Source organism: Cyanistes caeruleus, chromosome 8 (assembly GCF_971803275.1).
Source record: "Cyanistes caeruleus chromosome 8, bCyaCae1.hap1.1, whole genome shotgun sequence".
NCBI classification, from domain to species: domain Eukaryota; kingdom Metazoa; phylum Chordata; class Aves; order Passeriformes; family Paridae; genus Cyanistes; species Cyanistes caeruleus.
This window is the reverse complement of record NC_141708.1, coordinates 15,490,933-15,513,014: the sequence shown is the minus strand read 5'-3', so window position 1 is coordinate 15,513,014 and position 22,082 is coordinate 15,490,933. Positions and strand designations below refer to the sequence as shown.

Here is a 22,082-nt window from a genome sequence, read left to right as displayed (position 1 = left end):
CATTTAAATAAACTGTTCTTCACAGCAGCCAAGGATTCATAACCCCCAGATGGGGAATACCTTCCTTCTCTTCTCAGTACTGAGCAGATTCTTAGGCCACAAATGACCTTTGGGTGCCTGCATTTCTGGATGCTTCACGTAAGACTGTTTAAGAAAGAACTGATCTTCTTTGAGAAGATGCTGCTCAGGTCACTGAACTGCTGATCCCAGCACCATGGTTGTAGTAGTGCACCTGAGATATGAAGGGTAGCAGCATTATCACTGATCATTTTTGCACATCCAAACAGAAAGCCTACAGCTTGGTAGGAGTTACTTCAGAGGCAAATTAACAGGGTAGGATCCAAATTACATTTGTGGCTCCTTGTAGGTCATTTACCTTTTGCCTCAGCTGAGAGAAAAACCAGTCAGATGCAAACCTTTCTAGCCCTTTCATAAGTAACTTTGTTCTTCACAAAGAAAACTATACACTGTACATTGCAGATTTCTACATATAAATATAGTTGTATCCTTGTGTTCTGGTTTTCTGGTGGAGTTGGCCTCTCATTTTCCCAAGCCATTCTTGGGAAATCAGCCTTCTGCACAGAGCTCATGTGAACTTCAGTGTTTTCCAGGAATCACCTGAACATTTCCTAACCCAGGATGACCATAGCTCAGGGCAAGCTAGCATGAGGGTTTCACCCTCTGATAAAAATCCAATAAAAAATTACTTCAGAACAGCAGCAGAAAAGTAGTTTTCTGAGAGTTCAACAGTTATATATATTAGAACCATTATAACTTCATTAAATAATTTTGTGCTCAATCTGGATTTTCTGTATTATTGTGTTTTTCTTCAAAATTTCACACTCAGGGCAGTGGGAAACCACCACTATCTGGCTTTTTATCCTCTTACACAACAAGAGCTAGTTCTAGGTTTGCTGAGAACGTACACAAAAGAGACCAGCAAAATTTTATGATCTTTTTGTACAACTGTGAAATAAATAGAAGTAGCATTTTATTTATGAGTGCTACTGTAATACAATATTCTCTTAAAAAACAAGAAATATTTAATTTCATTCTCCGCCATGTGAATTTAATTAGCAATTAAATAGTACAGATGTGAATACACAGTGATGAATCGACTATGGAATTTGAGATAAATGTCAGCTGGAGTTTGTAATGCATTATGTGGACTTAGTTCTGCCTAATTCCATTAGGAACAATAGGGTGGAAAGCCTTATCCTAAATTATAAATACACAAACAAACAAACCTACGTCTATTTCCATATAGTCCTCTCAAAACCACTTGAGGAAACATGTCTAACAATATTCCCTGAAGAGAGACATTCAACATGGGTAGGAAAGTGACATTAATTTTGTGAGATAACAGGAATTGCACAACCGTTGTTTGCATCTGAGCCCTCAAAGTCCTGCAGGAACTGACGGGGGCTGGTAAGAGCTGCTACCAATCCTAACTTCTTATGCCAAGTTTCTTCTTTACTGAGCTTTCCAGTGCACCAGCTTTTCAGCTCTCCAGTCTGAAGTAGCAAAGGGTAGGACTGCAGGGTCACTGCAATCCTAAATAACAAACCCCAAAACAAAAATACAAAGGGCAAATGTTTGCTGCTCTTTACTTTATGAATACTGGATACAGTAGAAAAAATCCTCAAACAAATGCTCGTAGTGTCTGACTGTAATTCTTGGGTCCCTGCTGGAGAATGCCAGGAAGGGTGGGGTTTTTTCATTTTTTTAAAAGATCTAGCACTACAGTAGCCCCTGTTGCAGATCTTTCTTGCTTTCAAATAAAGAAGTCTAGATAAAGATTCTCATCTTACAGCTCAATTAAATTTAAAAAAAAAGGTAAGCAAAGGAACAAGTGCCTTTTCTTAACATTTAGTGTTCAGTTCCACAACCAGTTTATATAGAAAGAGCTTCATTCCTGAGACCACATGAATGAAGCTCACCATCAGATTTGATGGCAAATACAATTTAATGGGAAATACAAAGCTGCTGTGAAAATGAGAAAACTATTTACTTTGTACAATTAACAAAGCCCAAGTTGTTCTACCAGTTGCACAGGCAATGAAGCATTTGCAGTATGAATTTATATCCATGGAGTCCTTTGATTAGGGGAACTGTCTGCATGTGTTACAAAAAACCCAGGAGTTACAGGATACTCCAATCTAGTTCTTTAGTACAGAACACAAATTCAGAAATGTGGGTTTTATGCTGCCAGTAAAAGCCAAAAAAAAATCGTTCTGGGTTTTGGCTACTAATGCTTTTTTTTTCCAGTTTTCTAGTGTATACCTACACCCTCTTGCTCTCTTGCTTGATGCTTTAAAGCTTTGCTTTTAAGGCAATGTCTTAACTGTATGACTTAAGTAGCTTGCATTCAATTGTTTATTTTAATATAATGGTCTACCTTTATCCTTATTAATTGTGATGCCTTTTAAAATATTACTTCATTAAAATGTAGGTATTTTAATTTACCTAAGTATTATAGTAATACTGTTTTCCATCCTATGGAATGATTTGTTTACCCACAATAGGAGCTGTTGGTGCTACTGCACAGCTGCTGCCATAAATTAAATTACTGTTTGTTGCACTATCTTTGTGAGAGCCACAGGCAGATCAGGAAACTGTTCAATACATGACTCTTAAAAGGAGCTCACCTGAAGTAAGTCTTCTGTTCTGATTATATTGCTCTGCTGTAAGAAGAAACCAGTAAAAAACAGAACTGTGGAGTAGGACAGATGTGACTGACAAACAAGGAAGAGTAAGCACATAGGCACCAGTGCCCTTGGCCAGTGAAGACAGCTAAGGTGACATACATGACCTACCTTCCTTAGGATTTGTTGCTGAGAAACTGGCAAAATTTACCTGCAGTGGGCTATTCTGAAACAATGATAACCTAAGGGATCAGGAAAAAAAATACACGATCAGGATGAGATATTTGAATTACTGAAGAGCAAGTCTGACATTTAGAGTATTCAAACTCCACTTGCTTACATGTTCTTAGCAGTCTGGGAAAAATTCTGCTATGAAAAAGAATGCAGCTAGGTCAGTTCAGTGGAAGGTACAGACAATATAGAAGTAAATTGTGATGCTGCAGTGATTGTTAGCAATAATTCAAACATCTGGTTTCAAATTAAAGAATGAACTGGACATAACTTGGCTTCATTAATTTCTAATTATTTTCCCCATTATTTCAATGCTAGTCTACCTGATAGTACAGTATTTTATTATGCATATGGAAATCACATACATTTTAACGAACTGTAAAACAAAAAACAAATGCAATCACTTGGAAAGTTGTTTGTTTTAAGGGGTTGTTTGTTTCAGGGTTGCAATTTCACTAAAAGGAAGGACTGCTTAAATTCCATGTGTACAGAGACATTGTCTCCAATGACACTTAACAAATACAGCCTAATAAATTTAATGAACCAAACATCAGTAGAAGCTAATCTTACAATAGAGACCTGGTCTTTACTACTGAAATTTCCATTTAGCTAATTTGCTTAAAAAAAAATTGGTCCACATACAAAATAAAATGGGTAAGAGCAATTCTAAGTGGAGCAAACATTGGCCTTTTTATTCAGTTCCAGTTGTAGTGGTCTCTTGGTGGTAAATCATAATGTGATCTCTCTTCCTCTTCAGGTCCACAATCTAGTGGCAGACCGTAATTGTAATCAACTGTTACAACTGGTAATCTTTTACTTTGTTCCATGCTTCTGGTAATTTCACCCTGAAAAGGCTTTCTTTCATAGTCTATTGAGCTATCCTCTTGGTGTATGGATGAAGATGGATGCATTGTCCGTGAAGAGTATGGTGCAAATCTGTTTTTTCCTCTATTAAATTCCTCTGAGGGATGCACTCTTCTATTGTCCTCAGGACAATGTAGTCGATTACTGCAAGAACAAATATGAACAGTGAAATTCCTAGAAATAAACCAGTTGATTTATTGTTGATGGCCACCACTAGAAATTAACTGTGTCCAACATTGAAAGAACAATTCCAACCCTCAATCTTGTTTTCACCCCCTGAAACTAAAATCCTCTCTATGGATATTGCAAACTTGTTTCTCTTAATTTTCCAATTCTAGTGATTAAAATTACAGCTCTTTACAGTAAGTAATTCCACTAAAGGAAGTTTTGTTTCAAGTGGTGTTTACAATTAAAATTACCTGTTTATTGAAGAGATCTTTACCTACAGATATCTTTCCTAAGTCCATGTTTTCATTTTTGTGTACAGTATGTAACAATAGCTCTCAATTACATAGTCTCAACAGGCAATAATAAATCTAGGAAAATATTTTAATTATTAATTCTTCTGCAATAGAAGACTCACTCTCCTATAAAACACATATAAAATGATCTAAAAATGTGTAATATATATATATATATGTTTCAATTTTCTTTACTCTCAAATACATTCCTTACTTGGTAAAGTAAGTGGAATATAAGCCAATTCAAAACAATCTTTACAATTTTAAAATCTCCCTTGCTGAACTATAGATTCACTTAGATTGCAAAGGATCTCCAGAAGTACCTAGGGTCACCTCAAACTAAGTCTCATTAGATGAGTTTGTACAGGGGCTATGTCCATTCTTGAAGGATGTGAGACAGTGGCTCTGGACAACCCAGTCCAGTGTCTGACCATCTCGCACAGAAAAGCTCCTAAGCTTCTTGTACACAGTGTTTAGGACTTAAATACAGCATCTGTGTTTTGCTTTTCTGCTTACTGATACTTGATTTTCATATGATGTAGCTCATTAGCTTGAACTGTGCTTGTCATGTCAATTATTATGTCCAGGATTCACACAATAATCACACTCAAAACTCAGTATCAAAGGACCACAAATTAGTCACATTATTTGCTCAATGCTCAGATCCAATGGGTTAAACTGCTTTTAAGCAAAAATATTAACAGAGATTTTTACACCATGCAGTTAATATGTATTTTTTAGCTGGGAAACAGGGGGAGTAATACTAATAAGTCAGAAAACGATGCATGGTACCTGATATTTACCTGTAATTTCTGGTAAAGTCATCGTTATCAGACCCGTAATCTCTGTGAAGTGAAGGAGATGAGGAGAAATGAGGTTCTGGTATGTTTTCATGGGAAGAATAGGACTGACTTCTGCAAATAATGAAAAGAATTGCATGTTAGGAAGACTTCCAACAGTTGTAAGATTTCGAAAAAATTACACATAAAATGAAATATTTCTTCTAATAAAGATTACTTAAAATTTTAATAAAAACTGTAGTAACTATTAATTTAATACCTCACAATAATTTGCTTGACTGTAATAAAATCCTCTGGAACAAATTAAAACAAACTTAACTAGTCCAATATATCTGAAATACATTTTGCAATATTAGAAGTATTTTGAAATATGTCAGAACCCAATAGGTTTACTAGTAAGTGATATATTTATTTGTGAGAATATAATGCAAGTTCTGAAGCAGATTTCCAACAAATTATTAACTCTTGGAATAAACAAAGACAAATCAAACTTCCTTCTAGTATTCCTGTTTATCTGTGTTTGGCTGAGGGCATGAATACAATTTCATATCCTCTTCTGTCCAGACGATTTTTTTTAAGTATAAGTTATATACAAAACAAAGTGTGACAAGAGTTTTGTTTCAAGCTGACTAAAAGGTAAAGGAAACACAAATTTTAAAGAAGCACAACCTTCTAATTAAGGAAACCCTGGCTTTTGAAGCTGCAACACTCCAGTTTACATCAAACCCTTCCTTAAGTCAAAACAAGAAAAGTTAATGAACTGATCATTTATATATTAAAAGGATGATCAATTGATTTTAAAATAATTTATTTTAAAAAATACCTAAAAAATTTGAAATTTAAGTTGAAACTGCTGAGGTTTATACTTTTATTCTCTAATTCTGTTCTTACAGCTCAAGGATGCTTTACCTGTCTGAACACCATTCACGTGGCAAGTCGTTGTGACCTGGATGATCATGAAAAGGTCTTGGCCTTTGTCCATGCCCTTTACTGCCATAATCAAAATCTTTTGATTGAGTCTGTTCCTGTAAGCCATCATAAGGCTGAGGGTCATGAAAAGGTCTGCACCTTTGTCCAGGACCTTTATTATCATAATCTTTCAGCTGCATCTCTGTTTTTAAGTCATTGCGAGGCTGGTGATCATTAAAAGGTCTCAACCTCTGCCTACGACCCCTCTTAACAAATTCAAAATCTCCCAATTGCATCTGTGTCTGCAAGTCATCATGTGACTCATAGTCATGGAAGGATCTTAGTCTTTGACCAGGACCTCTACTGGCAGAATCCAATTCTTTTAACTGCATTTGAGTCTGAAATTCATCGTGAGATTGGCGGTCATGGAACAGTTTTTGCCTCTGGCCACGGCCTCTGCCACCAAAATCAAAATCCTTTGACTGTCTGTCTTCCTGCAAATCATTAGGAGATGGATGGTCAGGAAAAGATCTCTGCCTTTGTTCCCGGCCTCTGTTGAAGTCAAAAGACTGTCTGTCTGCTTGCAAATCTTCACGAAACTGGTGTCCATGAAAAGGTCTCAAACTCTGTCCATGCCCCTTGTTACTGAAGTCTAGGTCCTTCAGCTGTGTGTTTTCTTGATAATCATCATAAATCTGGTGATCAGTAAAGGCTCTTTGTCTTTGTTCTGGTCCCCTGTTGTAGTCCCAATTTCTCATCTGCACTGATGCTCGTAATTCATCCTGAGTTTGATGGTCATGAAATGCTCTTCGTCTTTGTCCAGGCCCCTTATTAATGAAGTCAAAATCTCGCAACTGCATCTGTCCTTGCAAATCATTGTGAGAGTGGTCATCATAAATTCTTAATCTTTTCCCAGACCTGTTAAGAAGTATTGAATATCATACTTAAATATGCTACAAGTCATTAATGAAAACAATTCCTTTTTAACCAAGAATTTACATGAAAAACATTGCAAATATGAAGATATCAAAATTACTAACAGTCCAAACTGTATGTAAGATTATAAAACCTTCAGTGTAAAAGCAGAAGCTATAACAAACATTCAATTGTAATTCTATAGTACTTGTTAAACAGGCAAAAGCAGAGGCTCAAAATTAATTAACTGCAGATTATTACAGAATAATGAAGAAGGACGGGCAAAGTAAAACTGAATTTTCCTAAGTGAACTAATTACTTACATTTTCATACATTCCATTTCTTACCCTTATCTTGTTGCTGTTTTGTCAAATTCTGTAAATACATTTTACATGAGTAGGCTATATTAATACAATCTGTTTTGGGCATCTATGGTATTTTCAATAAGAATTATTTTCCCTTGTGACTTTGTTTGGTTCTTTTTTTTTATTTACTTATTTATATATATTTTTTTTGGTTGGTTGGTTTTTTGTTTTGAATTCTATTTTTCAGCCTATTACCCCTGAAAATCTTCATTTGGGAACCGCTCTACAGATCCTTCCATTGCATGTGGTGGTGGGATAATGTCTTCATCTGCATCCCATACATCCATTCCAAGGTTACTAAGAGGGGGAAAAAAAAATCTCTCATAAGCTTCCTTTTTTAAAGCACACTACTGACAGAGAAAAAACCCACTCCCATAAAACTCTTCAGTTCTGAATGACAATTTTATGTTAAGTAAAACTTACAGACAGCTTAGAAAATACTAATCTTGTAAATTTATTTTAAAAATCTGACATGAATACAACTTAATCCTGCACAGACTATGAAACAATGATAGGAGCAAAACAAAGTACCTTCAACTAATCTAAAAAGAAGCAAATTACTCAGGTATTAATTTTAAAATCTATTTACTGCTACAAAGCATCATTGGCACAAATGCGTTAGGAAGACATAAAGGTTGGCTGTTCTTAGAAGATGATAAGCATAACATTCTTAAACATTAGAAATACAACTACTATGAACAAAGGGGTTGAGAACAATGTTCCTCTTTCCTGTATTTTTTTATTCTTAAAACCGTTCTACTATTTTTCTTTTTAGTATCTTGTTCTACAGTGCCAACAACAGCGGGCAGATCACAGAGCTTTCGAGGACATCTTTGCAGTGGCTCCTTACAGCTTCTGAGAGAATACAGTCTTACAGACTCAATACATTTGTCACAAAAGCACAACAATGTTCAGTAGTAGTTGTCATATTAAAAATGATCTTTTGAACCATATACATTCAAAAGATGAACAGAGTACACTGCACTTCATGTTACTCATCTGAGAATACACGAACAAGTACACATGTATTTTACATCTATGTATAGTTTCATATTAAAGGTCGAAGAGGGAATTAACTTTGGCTTAGGACTGGAAGTGAGCTTTTAAAAATGCCAGGAGACATACTGGAAGATTCTAAGCATACGACTAAAAGCTTTTGTTTACCTTCGCATCGGCTGTGTCCTGAGATCTGTGAGGTACACAAGGCCATCCATACGATGACCTCTGGCATCACCAAAAGCTGAAGAAAAAAATCACACAGTCTAATGAAACGTGGTCAAACTGAGCCATGAAAATGTAAAAGGCAAATTTCTGTTCCCCATGAGATGCTGGATTTGAAACAATTCTAACTTGGTATTAAATATTTCAGCAAGCTGGCATTATTGCGGCATTTTTTAAAAAAATCCCTGAAACTAGTAGTGGTAGCAAACTATGACTGAAAACTCAAGTTAAAAAAAAAAAAAAAATAAAATTTAGAAGCTAAAGCATACTCTTCCTTTGCTGTCCATTTGCTATTGCTCAAGTCCTGCCTGTAATAGAATGAACAGTAAGATATAAAATCTTCTATACAAGCCAGCACATTAAATTACTGAAAAGATACTAAAATAGAATTGTAGTATTTGTGAGTTTTCAGTAAATGTGAAGTACAACCTGACATGTGCATTAGTTCAAACTATATACCTACCCTGAATTGCTGCCTCTGGATCCCAGCCTTCAACGTCTATAAGATACCTGAAGAAAGATATGACTATGTTATTGTCTCAAAGGGAATACAGAGTAATGTAAGGATGTTACTTTTTGTGAAAAATGATTTCTGCTTTCATACAGCCTTACCTACATATAAGGTAGCCAGTTCTATTAATTCCGTTAGTACAGTGCACGCCAATGAGCTTTTCTATCAAAAAAGGAAAGAGTCTTTAATAGTTCAGAAAGTGAAATTAATAGAAAGCTAGCACAATACAAAAGAAAATCTCTGCTTTTCTAGCAAAGTAATGATAAATAATGATTGCTATTTACAAATTCTACTGTAAAACAAGAGATGCATCTAGACAGGACACATGTTCTCTCCATGCTGGATCTCTAGCGGCTGTTAGGTCACTACTTCCAAACCTGTGACAGCTGAGATTGACTCTGCAGAATGTAGGAAAAAAGAAAAAGTGATGGCAGGTAAAGCACCTAGCCTCAGCCACTGCAGTAACAGGAGAAAAAGAATAAAATACAGGTTTGAAAGCAAATTTCAACAAGAAAATGTAGAACTGAGGAATTTAACTTACACATAATGCATCTAAAAGTATTAAATGCTTAGGAGTATAAAATACATGGATAAAAAAAGGACCAGTAACCTCTACAGAAATCTTCTCTTTAAAAAAGAAAGATTATACTAATTGGCCAAAGTCAAAAAAGCAGAATAACTTACAATTGCTAGGCTGTTTCAAATGAGAGACTCCCAGCAGAAATAGGAAAACTCTAACATTACCATGCAAGGCACTGGTAAAACCCCATCCAGACTATTTATATTCATATTGAAATGTAAAGAAAAACAAACAAATTCAATACATGTAGAAAGGGCTAGTATAATGGTCATAAAAGAAGTAAGCTTGTCTTAGTCTGTAAAACCAAATCTGAGATACTGAATATAATAGCAGGGACAGAGAATAACAATACTTACACGGCAAAGCTGGTGTAAGAATAAATGTGTAACTGACTAAGAGTTTTAGGCTAGATTTTAGAGGAAAAATTATCATCATCAGAAGAACAAAGTTTTGGCAGAGGCAGTACTGACAGATGGTCTTTGAAACAGGACATTGATAAACTTCTGAATGACATAACTGAGACAAAATGTGTTTGCCACAGATCACGACAGTCAAATTGCCACATAAGTTCATTACAAGTTGATGTCCTAAAAGCTTAAACTATAAAAGCCCCACCTTCTCAAAAAGTATTTGTAAAAAGAATCCTGAGCTATTTTAGGGATTACCTAAAACAGAGGACATATTATGAGCAGTAAAATTCTCCCAAGTCAGAAGTTACATAAGCTCTACCAAAATGCCCTTATAAGCTGTAACTGCAGGTCAACATGCAGTAACAAATTAAGAATTGATTCTCTCGAGATCAGATTCAGATACACACTATTCTTTGCCACACAAAAACCACTAGTTCTAAACCAAAAGAAAACTAGCAATCACCAGGTAATTTCCTTAATCCAAAAAAGAGCAAAGGAAGTATGTACAAACTAACTTCCTGAGCAATGACAAAAGCTTTTTCTTACACTTTTTCATTTTCCCAGTAGTTCTAATTCAGGCTTTCATACCTGAAATTTAGGTCAGAACTTTTTCACAAAACAGCTGATCGCCCACAGCAAGACCCTGGTTATGCTTTGCAATAAAAACTGTATGCACTTGGGCAGTTAGTATCTCTACTTTCTCAAAGAGAATGCCAAACAAACCACAGTAAATATCATGAAAAGGCCTGAAAGAATGGTCCACCACTATTGGACAAAGAAAAAGATAAAATCTGCCTACAAAGAATCACTACCAAAAGAAGTGAGAAGTTTAAAGCTACAAACACACTGTGGCAAAATACACACTAATTTATTTTCACAAAAAGCACCTTATCCAATCTCAGCAAGAACTGTCCTGTTGCATAGACACTGAAACAGCAGCACAGCCACACTGTCGAAACACTGACACTGGGTCTGTAATCAGATTTTCAAGAACAGTTCAGATCTAAGGGCAATAATGGACTCAAGTCAAAAAAACACTACATCAGACTAAATGGACTGAAGCTGCTCACACATACCAGGGCCTAGTGCCATCAGAGACCCAGTGCTATTTAAAACACCCATCATGGGCTGGCAGCTACAACACTCAGCTGATGGTAAACCATTTGGGTCAGACAGAGGAAGGCCTTGCTGCAGTTACTTTGACACATAACATAAATGTAACACTAGGGCATTTAAGTTACCATTCATTTTTGAAAAGTATCATGTTTTGATTGAAAAAAAAGACATGCAGTAGTTTGCATAATGGATCTTATTATGATAATAAAGTGGAAAGTGCTGTAGAAAGCCTGAGATCCTTGGTATCATAAAATTTACTGAGTACTGAAATTAGTAAATGACACAGTTAGTACTGAAATAAAATTGTGGTGAGTTTTTTTTACAGCACAGGATGCTGATATTTACCATTTCCTGCATTTTCCCAAAGGAATTTTCTGACCCACTTTTTGAACTGTAGGATAGTAGCATTATCAGGGACTTCAAGTCCAACAGTATAAAGTTTCTTATACTGCACACTTTTAGGTAAATCCTAACAACAAAAGAAAAAAAACAATGGTAAAAATTACTGAAGTCTTGCAACAATGAGAAACTTTATGGAGTATCTAACTTAATGACAATGTAAACCAGTTGTTCAAATCATGAATAGAAACTGAAAACAATCTTGACACAATTGTATAGAAATACAGTCTCAGAAACTACCAGTAGCATTTCTACATTAAAGACCATCTCAGACAAGGAACAGTTCCTACCTAAGATTTATTTATCCCTGCTAAGAAGGCTGCACATTAACTAAGGGAGCAGATTCTTGGCATTCTATTCTAATCCATTTTACAATTATTAGCAGTATTTGTCCCTCCTACCCAAAATCATATACATTCATCACACCTTCACTCCCTTAATGCCTAGAGCCCATGTGCATTCAAAGATCTGCATTCTGTTATAACGCTGCTATTTATTCTCCTTTTCAACAGGAGGCTAATTAATCACAGTTGTTTGAACCACACAGGTAAAAACTTCTAAGTTGATAAAGTAGTTTAAAAATGTACACCTTCTTAGTGGATTCCACTGAAGATCAGTAAAAAGAACCACCTAGGAATAAATGAGACCCAGGGTATAACTCTTCTGCACTTTTTGTGCAGTGCCTGGAATTGAAGTCTTCATCTGTTACTGAGTTACCATAATGGATAAATGCAACTAGCTGTGAGAATGAGCTATTTCCTCTGTGATAAAACATTTATTTTCTATTGGAGACATAAGATTAGTCTAGATGGCTTGTCTATTCCAATTCAAGGTAAGTAAATGTGCAATACACTTTAAAACCAAAGTTGCAGTAATTATTTTACATTTTTATTAGACTTCTGTTACCTTAACTTCATAGTATCGTGTGGTATATGTTAAATCAATAATTAATCCAAGTTCCACATTTAGGGCTTTCATTGCAGCAATTAAGTCTTTTGGTGTAAATTTCTGGGTTGGGGTAAGCCTCTGGTTAATTGCCTACAAAGAAAATGGAAAAGAAGCATTTTCCTTTTACGTTCTAATAACAACACATTTGTAATATTCAGCTGTTTCAATTAGTACTAGGAAGCATCAATATTTTAAGAAGAGTGTTTAATTATCAGAATCACATCCATGTATTATACAGGTAAGAGGAACCAAAAAGAAAGCAAAAATCTATGTATTCCTATTTAGATGAAAATGCAAGACAGTGTGAGCATTTCTGCTTGTACAATGTAAACAAGCATTATTAAGATTAGCTCTAATTTGATAGACACAAAAATTCTGAAAAATGCAGCATGTATATATTGTTTTCTATGTAACTAAACACACCAAAAAGCAAAATACACTCTGCTTCCCCAAACAAATTTTGTCCTGCACAGTAGCTCAAAACTGAAAATGTATTTCACATAAAACACAAGAAACTGAAGCAGAGTTAATTTCTAAAGGTTTAACTTTCTTCCCACTAATGTTGTGCAGACATTTTTATCCCTCCTTCATCTCTTGACAGAGCATACCTGCATGTCATTTAACACTGAGGAACATAAATAAGACTAAATATCATGATTGAGAAAGCTATGTGTTGGTGGATAATGAATAATTAATTTCATTTGACAAACAGTGAGAAAAATGTTTACTCACCCTACTGTAGCTGTGTTTTTTGAAATGTGTTCTTCACTTTAGGTATGAAAATGCCTCATATACTCAAGACTGGATTTTCTCTGAACAGTGCACTTGTCCATTGTGAGAGCCTTTTGACACAGGCTCAGCCAGAACAACAAAGACAGTGGCAAAAGATGCAGCAGCCTCAAAACCTGTCAGTTCCTTCGTCAACAAGAAATTCAAGCAGACTGGACTCAGAACTATTGGAAAGGAAGGCAGCCACAGACCACATACTTCCTAGAACCAGGTGCTATAGGGTAACTAACCATTCCTTGTTTTGACTATACAGATTCTAATGTAAAATGCTAGCAAGCATTTGTCTGAAGTCTGGAAACAGAGACAGGAAACTGAAGTAAAGAATAAACAGCAGGGTAGTCATATCAAAGTTGGTATGTGATTAGGAAGCTTGAGCTGAAAGGAGGAGAATAGAAATGATGTAATGAGGTATTCAGTCTTGTGTATTTCAGACACCAGTGCACTGCTGAAAAAAGAGGAGGTTGTAGAAGCTTAAACAAAATGAACATGAGTCAGTTCTGTCACTGCCACTCAGCAGTGACTCTTAGTAGAATCTGAAACTGAACTTCACAACTTTGAGGTGACAAAGGGGAATCTGCAACAGGTCTATGGTTGAACATGAAAGAATTTTTACTATATGACATGACACAAACTGAGAAGGAATGTAATTTACAAAAATAAGGTATCTCCAAACATATTGATTGAGTAGATAGTTAAACGTATTATGAAACACCATCACCACTGGAATTTTCTGAAAAATTCCTGCTGAGTATTCAGTAGTTTAACAGAGCTTTGAGACTCTGGGAAATCTGAACCAATTCTAAAAATCCTCCTAATGGCATGGGAAGGAACTTGCCCAGTTCTTACTACACTACCATGTTACTGTTAGCATTATAATGGTGATCTGAGAGGAAGGACAGAAAATCCTTTCAAGTAAACACATGATCTTCACTAACAGCACATCTAAGATAACAACCCCATATCTTCAAATACTGAAAATAAGTTGACTCCCTTTGGGCAAAATCACCAATCATCAATTTCCTAATACATAGCAAAGAAGCAAACTGCTGCATATTTAAGAGGTTTGTTCCACCAATTTAATAAGTAACAGGACTTCCAACAAACTATAACAAATCAGATCTTCAGCATTTTCAGAGAGATTTACTGAGCACCTCTGCAAAGACATCACACTCTAGCCATTTACACACTTTATGTGTATTCTGACACAAATTCCATGACCTCCAAGCACACGGTCTCTGGTAGACTTGTCATTTCTCTGTCTTGCATGGTTGAGACTGAACAAACAGAAGGGACAGAAATGTTACAGATTTTTCATGCATGGGTACTAAACTATATGTCTGGCCAAGACAGCTTCCCAGAACAGAGATCTACACCCCAGTGAGATCAGTAGGACAGGAAATGAGTAACATGCTGATGTGGAGTGGTCCTTGTGACAAGAGCAAAGAAGCCAATTGTAACTACTGGATTTTATAGTCACAGCTTGATTTGTTAACTGGCAGCCTTGGTGGAAAATCACACAACAGCTGTACAATCCATCCACATCTTGGAGCACATGACATGTAAGTATAAGATCCTTGGTGTCCAAGGAACCAAACCATCATCCTAAGGCTGCAAAAGAAGCTGCAGGAAGCAATTCCTGCATTTCATTTCAGTCATTCCTAATAAAACTGAACTGAACGGTTGAGTGAAAACATAATGGGTAGTAATAGATCCAAAGAACCAAAGTTTTTGCGTATGAGTGCTAGAAAGCAATATGTAGACAAAGACAGAACATTTCCCTTTAGCTGCTACAGTTATGTCATGCCACTGTACTTTCTTTAAAAGTGCTTTGAAACCTGTATTTCCTCTGTATCTAAAGCAAGGACTTGTAAAAGTTAATTTATGCAGCACTTGTCCCATTTGCCCTTCTGTACAAATGAACACTAATTTGCTCTATGCCTCCAAAAAGGCATAGGCACTAAAGAACTGAACAGTCTCAAAAAGACAACCTCCATATATTTTAGACTCAAAGAATTTAAATATTTAACTCAGTGTATTTACTAGCTTAGGATGGCACTTCATGTTAGCAAGACTCTAAAGGAAATACTAATAAAAGTACTTTACAATTAATTAATTGATTTGTAAAATAGAGGAAAGCTACATTTCACCAGATCACTGAAGCTTTTTGCTTATGAAATTGCCAATCTGGATCTATAATTTTAAAAGTTCTGTAGTGACTGGTATCCTTCAATGAGTGCTTAATATCCATAAAATTATACTTTGGCTTACATAGCCGAGATTGTTATTCATATTATAAGCTCTTCCATATTATTTTCTTAAAACAGCCATGAAAACATATTAAATAAAATTATGAACTTAGCAACTTAATGGTGATCAAATGAATTATGCTGATTGATTTAGAAGCTTGATTATTTTTAAAAGATAAATAAGAAAAGCAACACCAGGTATAAAGAAAAATAAGAAAAAAAAAGTAGATTATTTTTAAAAACCAGATGGCTGACAGGCCTAAATTTGAATAAATTATTTTATAAAAAACTTTCTTGACATTTGCATGTATAGTCATGCTATTCTTCATTAACTGCATTCATTAGCAGTTTATCTAATACAGTCAATTTGCAGTTACTTTTGTACATACCCCTTTTAAAGGTACTTTGAATGCAATAAATCTCGTTCCTGGTATAGGCTGTCCAACTGGTGTCAAACTCCGCCATCTGTTAGGAAAGAGATATTAATTTTTTAATATTTTCAAGTTGCATGATTCAACAGAAGACACCCGCAGCACAAAGCACACAAAATTGCTGTTATTATACAGTACAATTAGGTCCCTAAATCTGCAATTATTCCATGAAGCAGTTTCAAAGTATCACCAGAACATTTGAGAAGAGTCTTTTTCCTTCCTTCCTTCTTCAACTTCCAAGAAATTCCTCTCCTCAAAATGGCAGGGCAACATTTACAAATAAGTAGCACCAATATAAAGCAAAGCAGATGTGTAAGGTTCAACAAGTAAAAGTGTATTGGTGTAGTTGGTGGACATTCTTCAACCTGACTGAATCAAACACCTTAAAAACATTGTCATGGCCACACATCAATCATTTACTTGACAATGAAATGCAAAGTTTACTTCCATTAACAATACAAATAATCTGTATTTTCCAAAAATGCTTCCTCTATAATATGCCGCTTTTTCAAAGAAACACTCTTGATTGAACTTTCTGTCACCATTTTGAAAAATACAGAGGCTATCCCATCACACCAAAACCTACCACAACAAATTACCAATAAAAAGACTTGTTACAACACTCAAAACATTTGTAATTCCAAACTCATGAAGAACTGGTATGCACAAGTTCTACATTGTACTGAAAACCCTCTCGATATATAGTATTTCAAGATTTCAATTTTTTAAAAAGGATGAAAAGCAGTATCTGAAGAGGAAAACAGTCAATCAGCATATCAATTTTACCTTCAGAGATTAACTTACTAAGAACTATTAGTTCTTCTTCTTCTTCTGAAAGTGAAAATTATCTCTATAACCTAACAAGGTGCACGTGGATGACTTAGAATCTAGACAGGCTTTTTGCATTTTTGGATAATACCTCAATTATTAAAATACCAAACATTTCCACTTGATTCTTTAACACTGATGTCCACTCCCTTGCAATTTTCTGAATTAATGCTTATATTAATCTCTCCCTTTGAAGGGAGCATCCAACAGCTTCTAGATTCTTTTCTGATGTTCATAAAACAACACAATTTAATGAAATAAATGGAATAATTAATTTTAAAATATTCTAACCACTGAGCACTTTGCTTTGTTCACAATTCCTGTATCGGACCATACGAAAACTAGAAGTTGGCTGGAAAAATATAAATAGGAGTGTAAATGTACTCCTATTTAAGAAATGTAAATTGTACATGAATCAATTAAGATCAGAAGTTCAGTGTTGTTTTAACCTGCTTTCTCTTGGAAATCTATGAGTGGAAATAAACCATTGTTATCATAGATAGGAGCATTTAGGACTCAAAAAGAAAGTATCAAAAAAGGGCTTTAAAATCTTATTTTCTTTAATTAACAATGTAAAAAAGGCTTTGCAAAAATTCTGAACTTTTTTCATATTACAGGATTTATACAACAATACCCCAGGATTACCCAGTTTGTTGTCAAACCTTAATAAACTTAGGGTTTTATTCTCTTGTATTTAAAGCCATTTAAATCCTCCTAGAAAAAAAATCTGCACAATCAGCAAGAAACTCAAAAGCTGCTGACAGTTCTGTGGTAGAAAATGGGCAGAAGGCACTTTTCATCAACAAAGGAACATGGATGGGAATTAAAAGTGGCCTGGACTAAAGAAAGTCAAACTTCTACAGAATAAGTATAGATAAAGGCAGAAACGATCAAAGACAAGCTGCAGGTGGTCACATAAACAGGAATTACAGGAGCAAAAACTAAACTAAGCATTTTAGCACGTATGAATGAGACTTGTGACACGTGATTTGTATCCTGCTTGAATGTGAGTGGAAGGAAGAAAGACAAGTGTTATCACAGGACTTGGCACCATCATCATCCCTGTACCAGTGACTAAAAGCTAACAGAGGCTTGAATGAAAAACAAGCTGGACATGAAGAAACTGATTATGGATTACATCCAGCTGCATATTTTATCTGCTTTGGTTTTAAAGTTTAAATAGAGCCAGATGTGAAACAAATGTTTTTTTTCATGATTTATTTTAACATTGACATTATTAAAGTCATGTGGAAGCTTGAATTTCCAGTAAAATTTTCTGGCTTAAAACTGATTCAACAACTACTGAAATAGTCACCTCTAGCGAGACCATATAGAAAATACTGCTTGGAACCTCTTTTCCATTTTTTTGGCTACTGATACTGCATGATATTCATGCAGCCTGATTTTCCAAGTGACTTCCACACCTTTATAGACACCTGATTCAAAACTGATAATAGGAAACACTTTTACAAATAAAATATCATCCTTCTCTCCCACTCACTGCTGAACATGCACACAATCCATTATGCCATAGTATTTAATATTTCTGTCTAAATGAAAACGATGATGCTTTAAGCCTGGACAGCAAAAAGATCAGTTAAAAAAGCATGTTTATAGCTCATTGGCAAAAATAATCCAGCTTTGCCCTCCTAACAAAAAGATCCCACTCAGTATTTTTCATACTATTAAAGGGAAACATGCCAGAAGGTGGCATTTTTGCAGATGCTCTTCAGAACTGGAGTTTATTTAATTATACCCACAGCAGGATGTTGGATGCTGAACCACAAATGAGTAAAAATCTGTAAAAACATCATAGTATTTTATGACTTGTTAAGCAGCTTGGACTGTCTGGTTCTCCACTGAAACATCATAGTGTACAACTACTGAAGGATAAAATCATTTCAGACACTGTGAAGAACCAAAACTTGACTCCATGTGGAAACTGCAGTGCAAGGGGTCACTTGAACCCCCCCTTTTACACTGACGTCTCATTTTGCTACAAATTACTTCACCAGTACTACTCTAAGTTTGAGATTGCAATGGACACTACACCGTACCTCCACTCCAAGACATTACTGGTAAAAACCAGAAATACTTTATCACAGAATGGCTTGGGTTGGAATAAGCCTTAAACATCATCTAGTTTCAACTCTACTGCCACAGGCAGGGACACCTTCCACTAGACCAGGTAGCTCAAAGACCCACCCAACCAGCCTTGAAAACACTCACAGGGAAGGGCACCCAGAACTTCTCTGGGCAACCCATTCCTGCGCATCACCATCCTTATGGAGAAAAATTCCTTACATCTGATATAAACCTATTCAACTTCAAAATCATTACCCCTTGCCCTAAAATAAGGTTCCCCATTTCTTCTTTAGTTGCACTTTTCCTACCCACTACCTTAATCAAGACCTCCAATTTATTCTATCGCTTGAATTAGCAAAATGAAATTTGGATTCAAAGTGTTAAGAATTGAAGCACTAACAGGAAGACAATCTTAAAAGATGCCAGTATTTAGTGCCACCTTCCTTATCTCTTGCAGTACCATTCAACCAAAAGAGCTACTGTCAGAGTATTGCTATTACAACATGGTGATTGAGGTTGTACTCCCACAGTCTGCACCACCTGGACTTGTCCTGATGCTCCAGGGTACCACAATCTCACTTCTGCCAACACCTATTTCTGAGGCCAGTGAACTGCATGTGCATGATTACCTAGTCTCAAATTAGTTTCCTTAAGTCCCTTCCAGGGTTTACTTCTATGTCTTCCTGGCTTACTGAACTGATAGTGAAGAACAACATGATGTGCTACCACAAGGGTGACATCCATATCCTGCTGCGTGAGACTGAGGGGCTGACAAGGCCTTCAACTTCTTTACTGCCAAACCCCCGTTAATGTGGATGTCTAGCTTCATTTCTTAGCAGTATAAAAATTATCTGGAGAATCAGAAAGCACTTCAGTATCAGGCACTTTGTCAGAAGGTCATACTAACTTTATAACCAAATACTTGACAGTAGCTGTTTCTCTCCCTGAAAGGTATTAATTTCCAATTGTAGAAGTCAAAAGTACAGCCCACTGATTCTTCCATACTTAAGAAATCCATGTAACCTGAAAGCTTCTCTAGTTCAAATGCAAGGGGAGGATAAGAATGGAGAAATAACCACCTGATTCTCAAAGTTTCAATAGCAATTTCCAAGCATGAAGAAAACAAGGACAATTAGGGTTTTTTTATTTCTGAATCACTCTTAAAAAAACTAACCCACTTTAGCTCATTTTTATCCAAGATGTAAATGAAATTTCATCAAAATTTTCAGAGAAAGACATGCTTAAACAGCTTTTCTTAAAGTTTCTTCTAATTTTAATCCTTGAGTTGTCAGCCATGGAAAAAAACTCAGCTTCTTTATTTTCTAAATTTTGTTCATCTTTTGTTTCTATTTACCGCTTTTAGGCCAACAAATATTACAGGAACATGTGTTTTTTGTATCTTATTGCTCCTCCTAAGAATGCTCTTAATAAACAAACTTAACACTCCCCCTGAAACCAGCATAATGTTCATGAAATAATATATAAACTGCAAGTTATTGCCCCATTACAGTGTGCCTTTATATCTCAGCATACCCTCCTTTCTAAGAAGTTTGTATCATTGTCATCAAGAACACATGGGTAAACACTCTTAACTTGGACTTGTTTTATGCTTTATTTGAGATGAAGAATAGAACTGTATCTGTTTAAAATGATGTCATTCTGTGGGCCACATTCACTCCCAATCAAGTCATCAGAATGCCTGTATTTGGGTTAATTTGGGAATATTTTTGCTGATACAACATTTCTGTCGTCCTCTTGTTAGAAACAAAGACACGGGATGTTTCTGGATTTGAATTCACAAAAGTATTCCTTGATCTTATGCATGCAATCACCTGCTCACATCTTATCAACTCTTCCACCATTCCTAGCAGCAAACACGTGAGTAGTCAGGGAGTATGGACTACTCTCCATTTCCCCAGTAAACATACACGTGGGGGTAAAAAGATTAGGAAGAAGAAACTGCGTGTGGCCGATGAAGGAGAAGTGTTCACAGACAGGTTGGAGCATTATACTCACCTGGGGGATGAATGGCTGGGCTGTTCCTGTCTTGGAGAAGATACCTACCTTACCTGTCTGTAGGTGGTGAAGATGCTTGAGGCAAGAAAGCGCCTGGGGCAGTCAGTGCCCCTTCGCTGTGGGATGCCCGCTCCTGCCTCTTGCTTAATGTGAGGGATACTTACCCATCAGGGATAGTATTCTTCTTTACCATGCTGAAAGCAGGAGCAGGCAGAGCAGGAGGCAGCGGTGAAAGTGGGCACTGCAGCAAAGGAGAGAGAACCGCGCGGTTAACACGGTGCTAATCTCTTTCTCCATCAGTGGGCCTTTGCATAGGGCGGTCTCAAATAAAACAAACCAAGCAGCCAGCTGGGGCTTGAAGCCATACTGAGCACATTCTTCACCTTGCAAGCTAGCCTATTCCTCCACTGCTACAGCATGACAAGAGGGAAAGACAACTCACCTCTCCTCTCCAGGTGATCACAAGAAAGAGAGAGGAGAGGCGGCAGGTTTCTCTCTAACTCTGGCAGCAGCGCTGCAGGCACGGTGGTCTTCCTGGCAGTCCCTTCTGTCCCACTCCTGCGGCTCGGAGCCGTCTATTTCGCCCTTGTGCTCCCAGTTAGAACCCGTCTCAAGGAGAAGAACCTCCAGGCAGCTGCAAGAGGCGAGGCCGGCACCTCAGCAATGGAAGGACCATCACCGGCTCCCCCCTAACCTAGACGGGTTCGATCCCGCTGGACGCCGGGCGCCCGCCGACCTCGGCAGGGGGCCGAGCTGGGGAGCGAGGGGAACGGCCCCCATGTCCCCGCTCAGCGGATGACGCTGATAAGGCCGCCCATCACAGCCGCATGCCCCCGGGGCAGGACAGGCTGCGGGGCCGGCCCAGGGCTCGGTAGCGGCTGAGCTCGGGGCAGGGACAAACAGAGACCGGGCCGGCGGGAGGTCGCGGCCCGGCTGCGGGGGGCGGGCAGGCGGCTGTCGAGGGAGGCGGGCGGGCTGTGAGGGGAAGGGCGCGGGCTGCAGACGGTGCCAGGAAAGAGCCCGTGCGGCGCGGGGCGGGGCGGGGAGGAGCGGGGCTGCGGGCGGCCCGTACCCGGACAGGATTTCCCTGGCGGAGGAAGGAAAAGCTGGTGCGACACAGAACCTTCCCGAAAGGACCGCGACTGCGCCTGCGCGGCGGCGGCGGCGGCGGCGGGCGGGGCGGGACGGGGAGCGAAGCGCGGGCAGCGCGGCCAATGGGGCGAGGGGCGGTGGTGGCTCCGCGCCTGCGCGGTGGAGGCCAGGCCAGGCCCGGCCCGGCACGACCCGGCTCGGCTCGGCCCGGCCCCGCCCC

The 22,082-nt window shown here is 37.5% G+C and overlaps 2 protein-coding genes across 13 annotated transcripts in view; one reads left to right on the top strand and one right to left on the bottom strand.

Annotated features, from left to right (window-relative positions):
• LOC147651890 (uncharacterized) overlaps positions 1–8,049 on the top strand; it is a 14,778-nt gene extending 6,729 nt beyond the window's left edge. For 2 of the 4 annotated variants that reach the window (XR_015289759.1, XR_015289758.1), the window contains one exon: positions 5,895–7,289. The gene's annotated coding sequence lies outside the window, so the exon portion shown is untranslated. Of the gene's footprint in view, positions 1–5,894; positions 7,290–7,965 lie in introns of those variants that run through there. The other 2 variants (XM_086899592.1, XM_086899591.1) reach the window with 2 other exon arrangements.
• Positions 956–22,082, bottom strand: LOC111931204 (uncharacterized). Of its 9 annotated transcripts, XM_086899581.1 has the most exons (14): positions 21,843–22,020; positions 21,213–21,404; positions 20,935–21,011; positions 15,800–15,875; positions 13,108–13,290; positions 12,334–12,465; positions 11,374–11,497; positions 9,024–9,084; positions 8,875–8,921; positions 8,355–8,430; positions 7,386–7,487; positions 5,911–6,828; positions 5,005–5,115; positions 956–3,884 (listed from the first exon to the last, which is right to left on the bottom strand). In XM_086899581.1, the coding sequence occupies exons 6-14, from the start codon at positions 12,403–12,405 to the stop codon at positions 3,572–3,574; spliced, it is 1,824 nt and encodes a 607-aa protein (XP_086755707.1). In that variant the 5' UTR covers positions 12,406–12,465; positions 13,108–13,290; positions 15,800–15,875; positions 20,935–21,011; positions 21,213–21,404; positions 21,843–22,020; the 3' UTR covers positions 956–3,571. The 9 variants fall into 9 exon arrangements, with proteins under 9 accessions (XP_086755707.1, XP_086755704.1, XP_086755710.1 ...); XM_086899578.1 differs by lacking the exon at positions 13,108–13,290 and having other exon boundaries at positions 21,843–22,082; XM_086899584.1 differs by lacking the exon at positions 20,935–21,011 and having other exon boundaries at positions 21,843–22,010.

What these genes read in the sequence shown, in the direction of transcription:
- LOC111931204 (XM_086899578.1), bottom strand. Translation starts at nt 20,963, where the DNA reads ATGGTAAAGAAGAATACTATCCCTGATGG. An exon ending in TTGGGAAAATGCAGGAAATG is followed by an intron (nt 9,085 to 11,373) that starts GTAAATATCAGC and finishes CTTTTTTGATAG; the next exon opens with AAAAGCTCATTGGCGTGCAC. An exon ending in CGTGAATGGTGTTCAGACAG is followed by an intron (nt 5,116 to 5,910) that starts GTAAAGCATCCT and finishes CATTATTTGCAG; the next exon opens with AAGTCAGTCCTATTCTTCCC.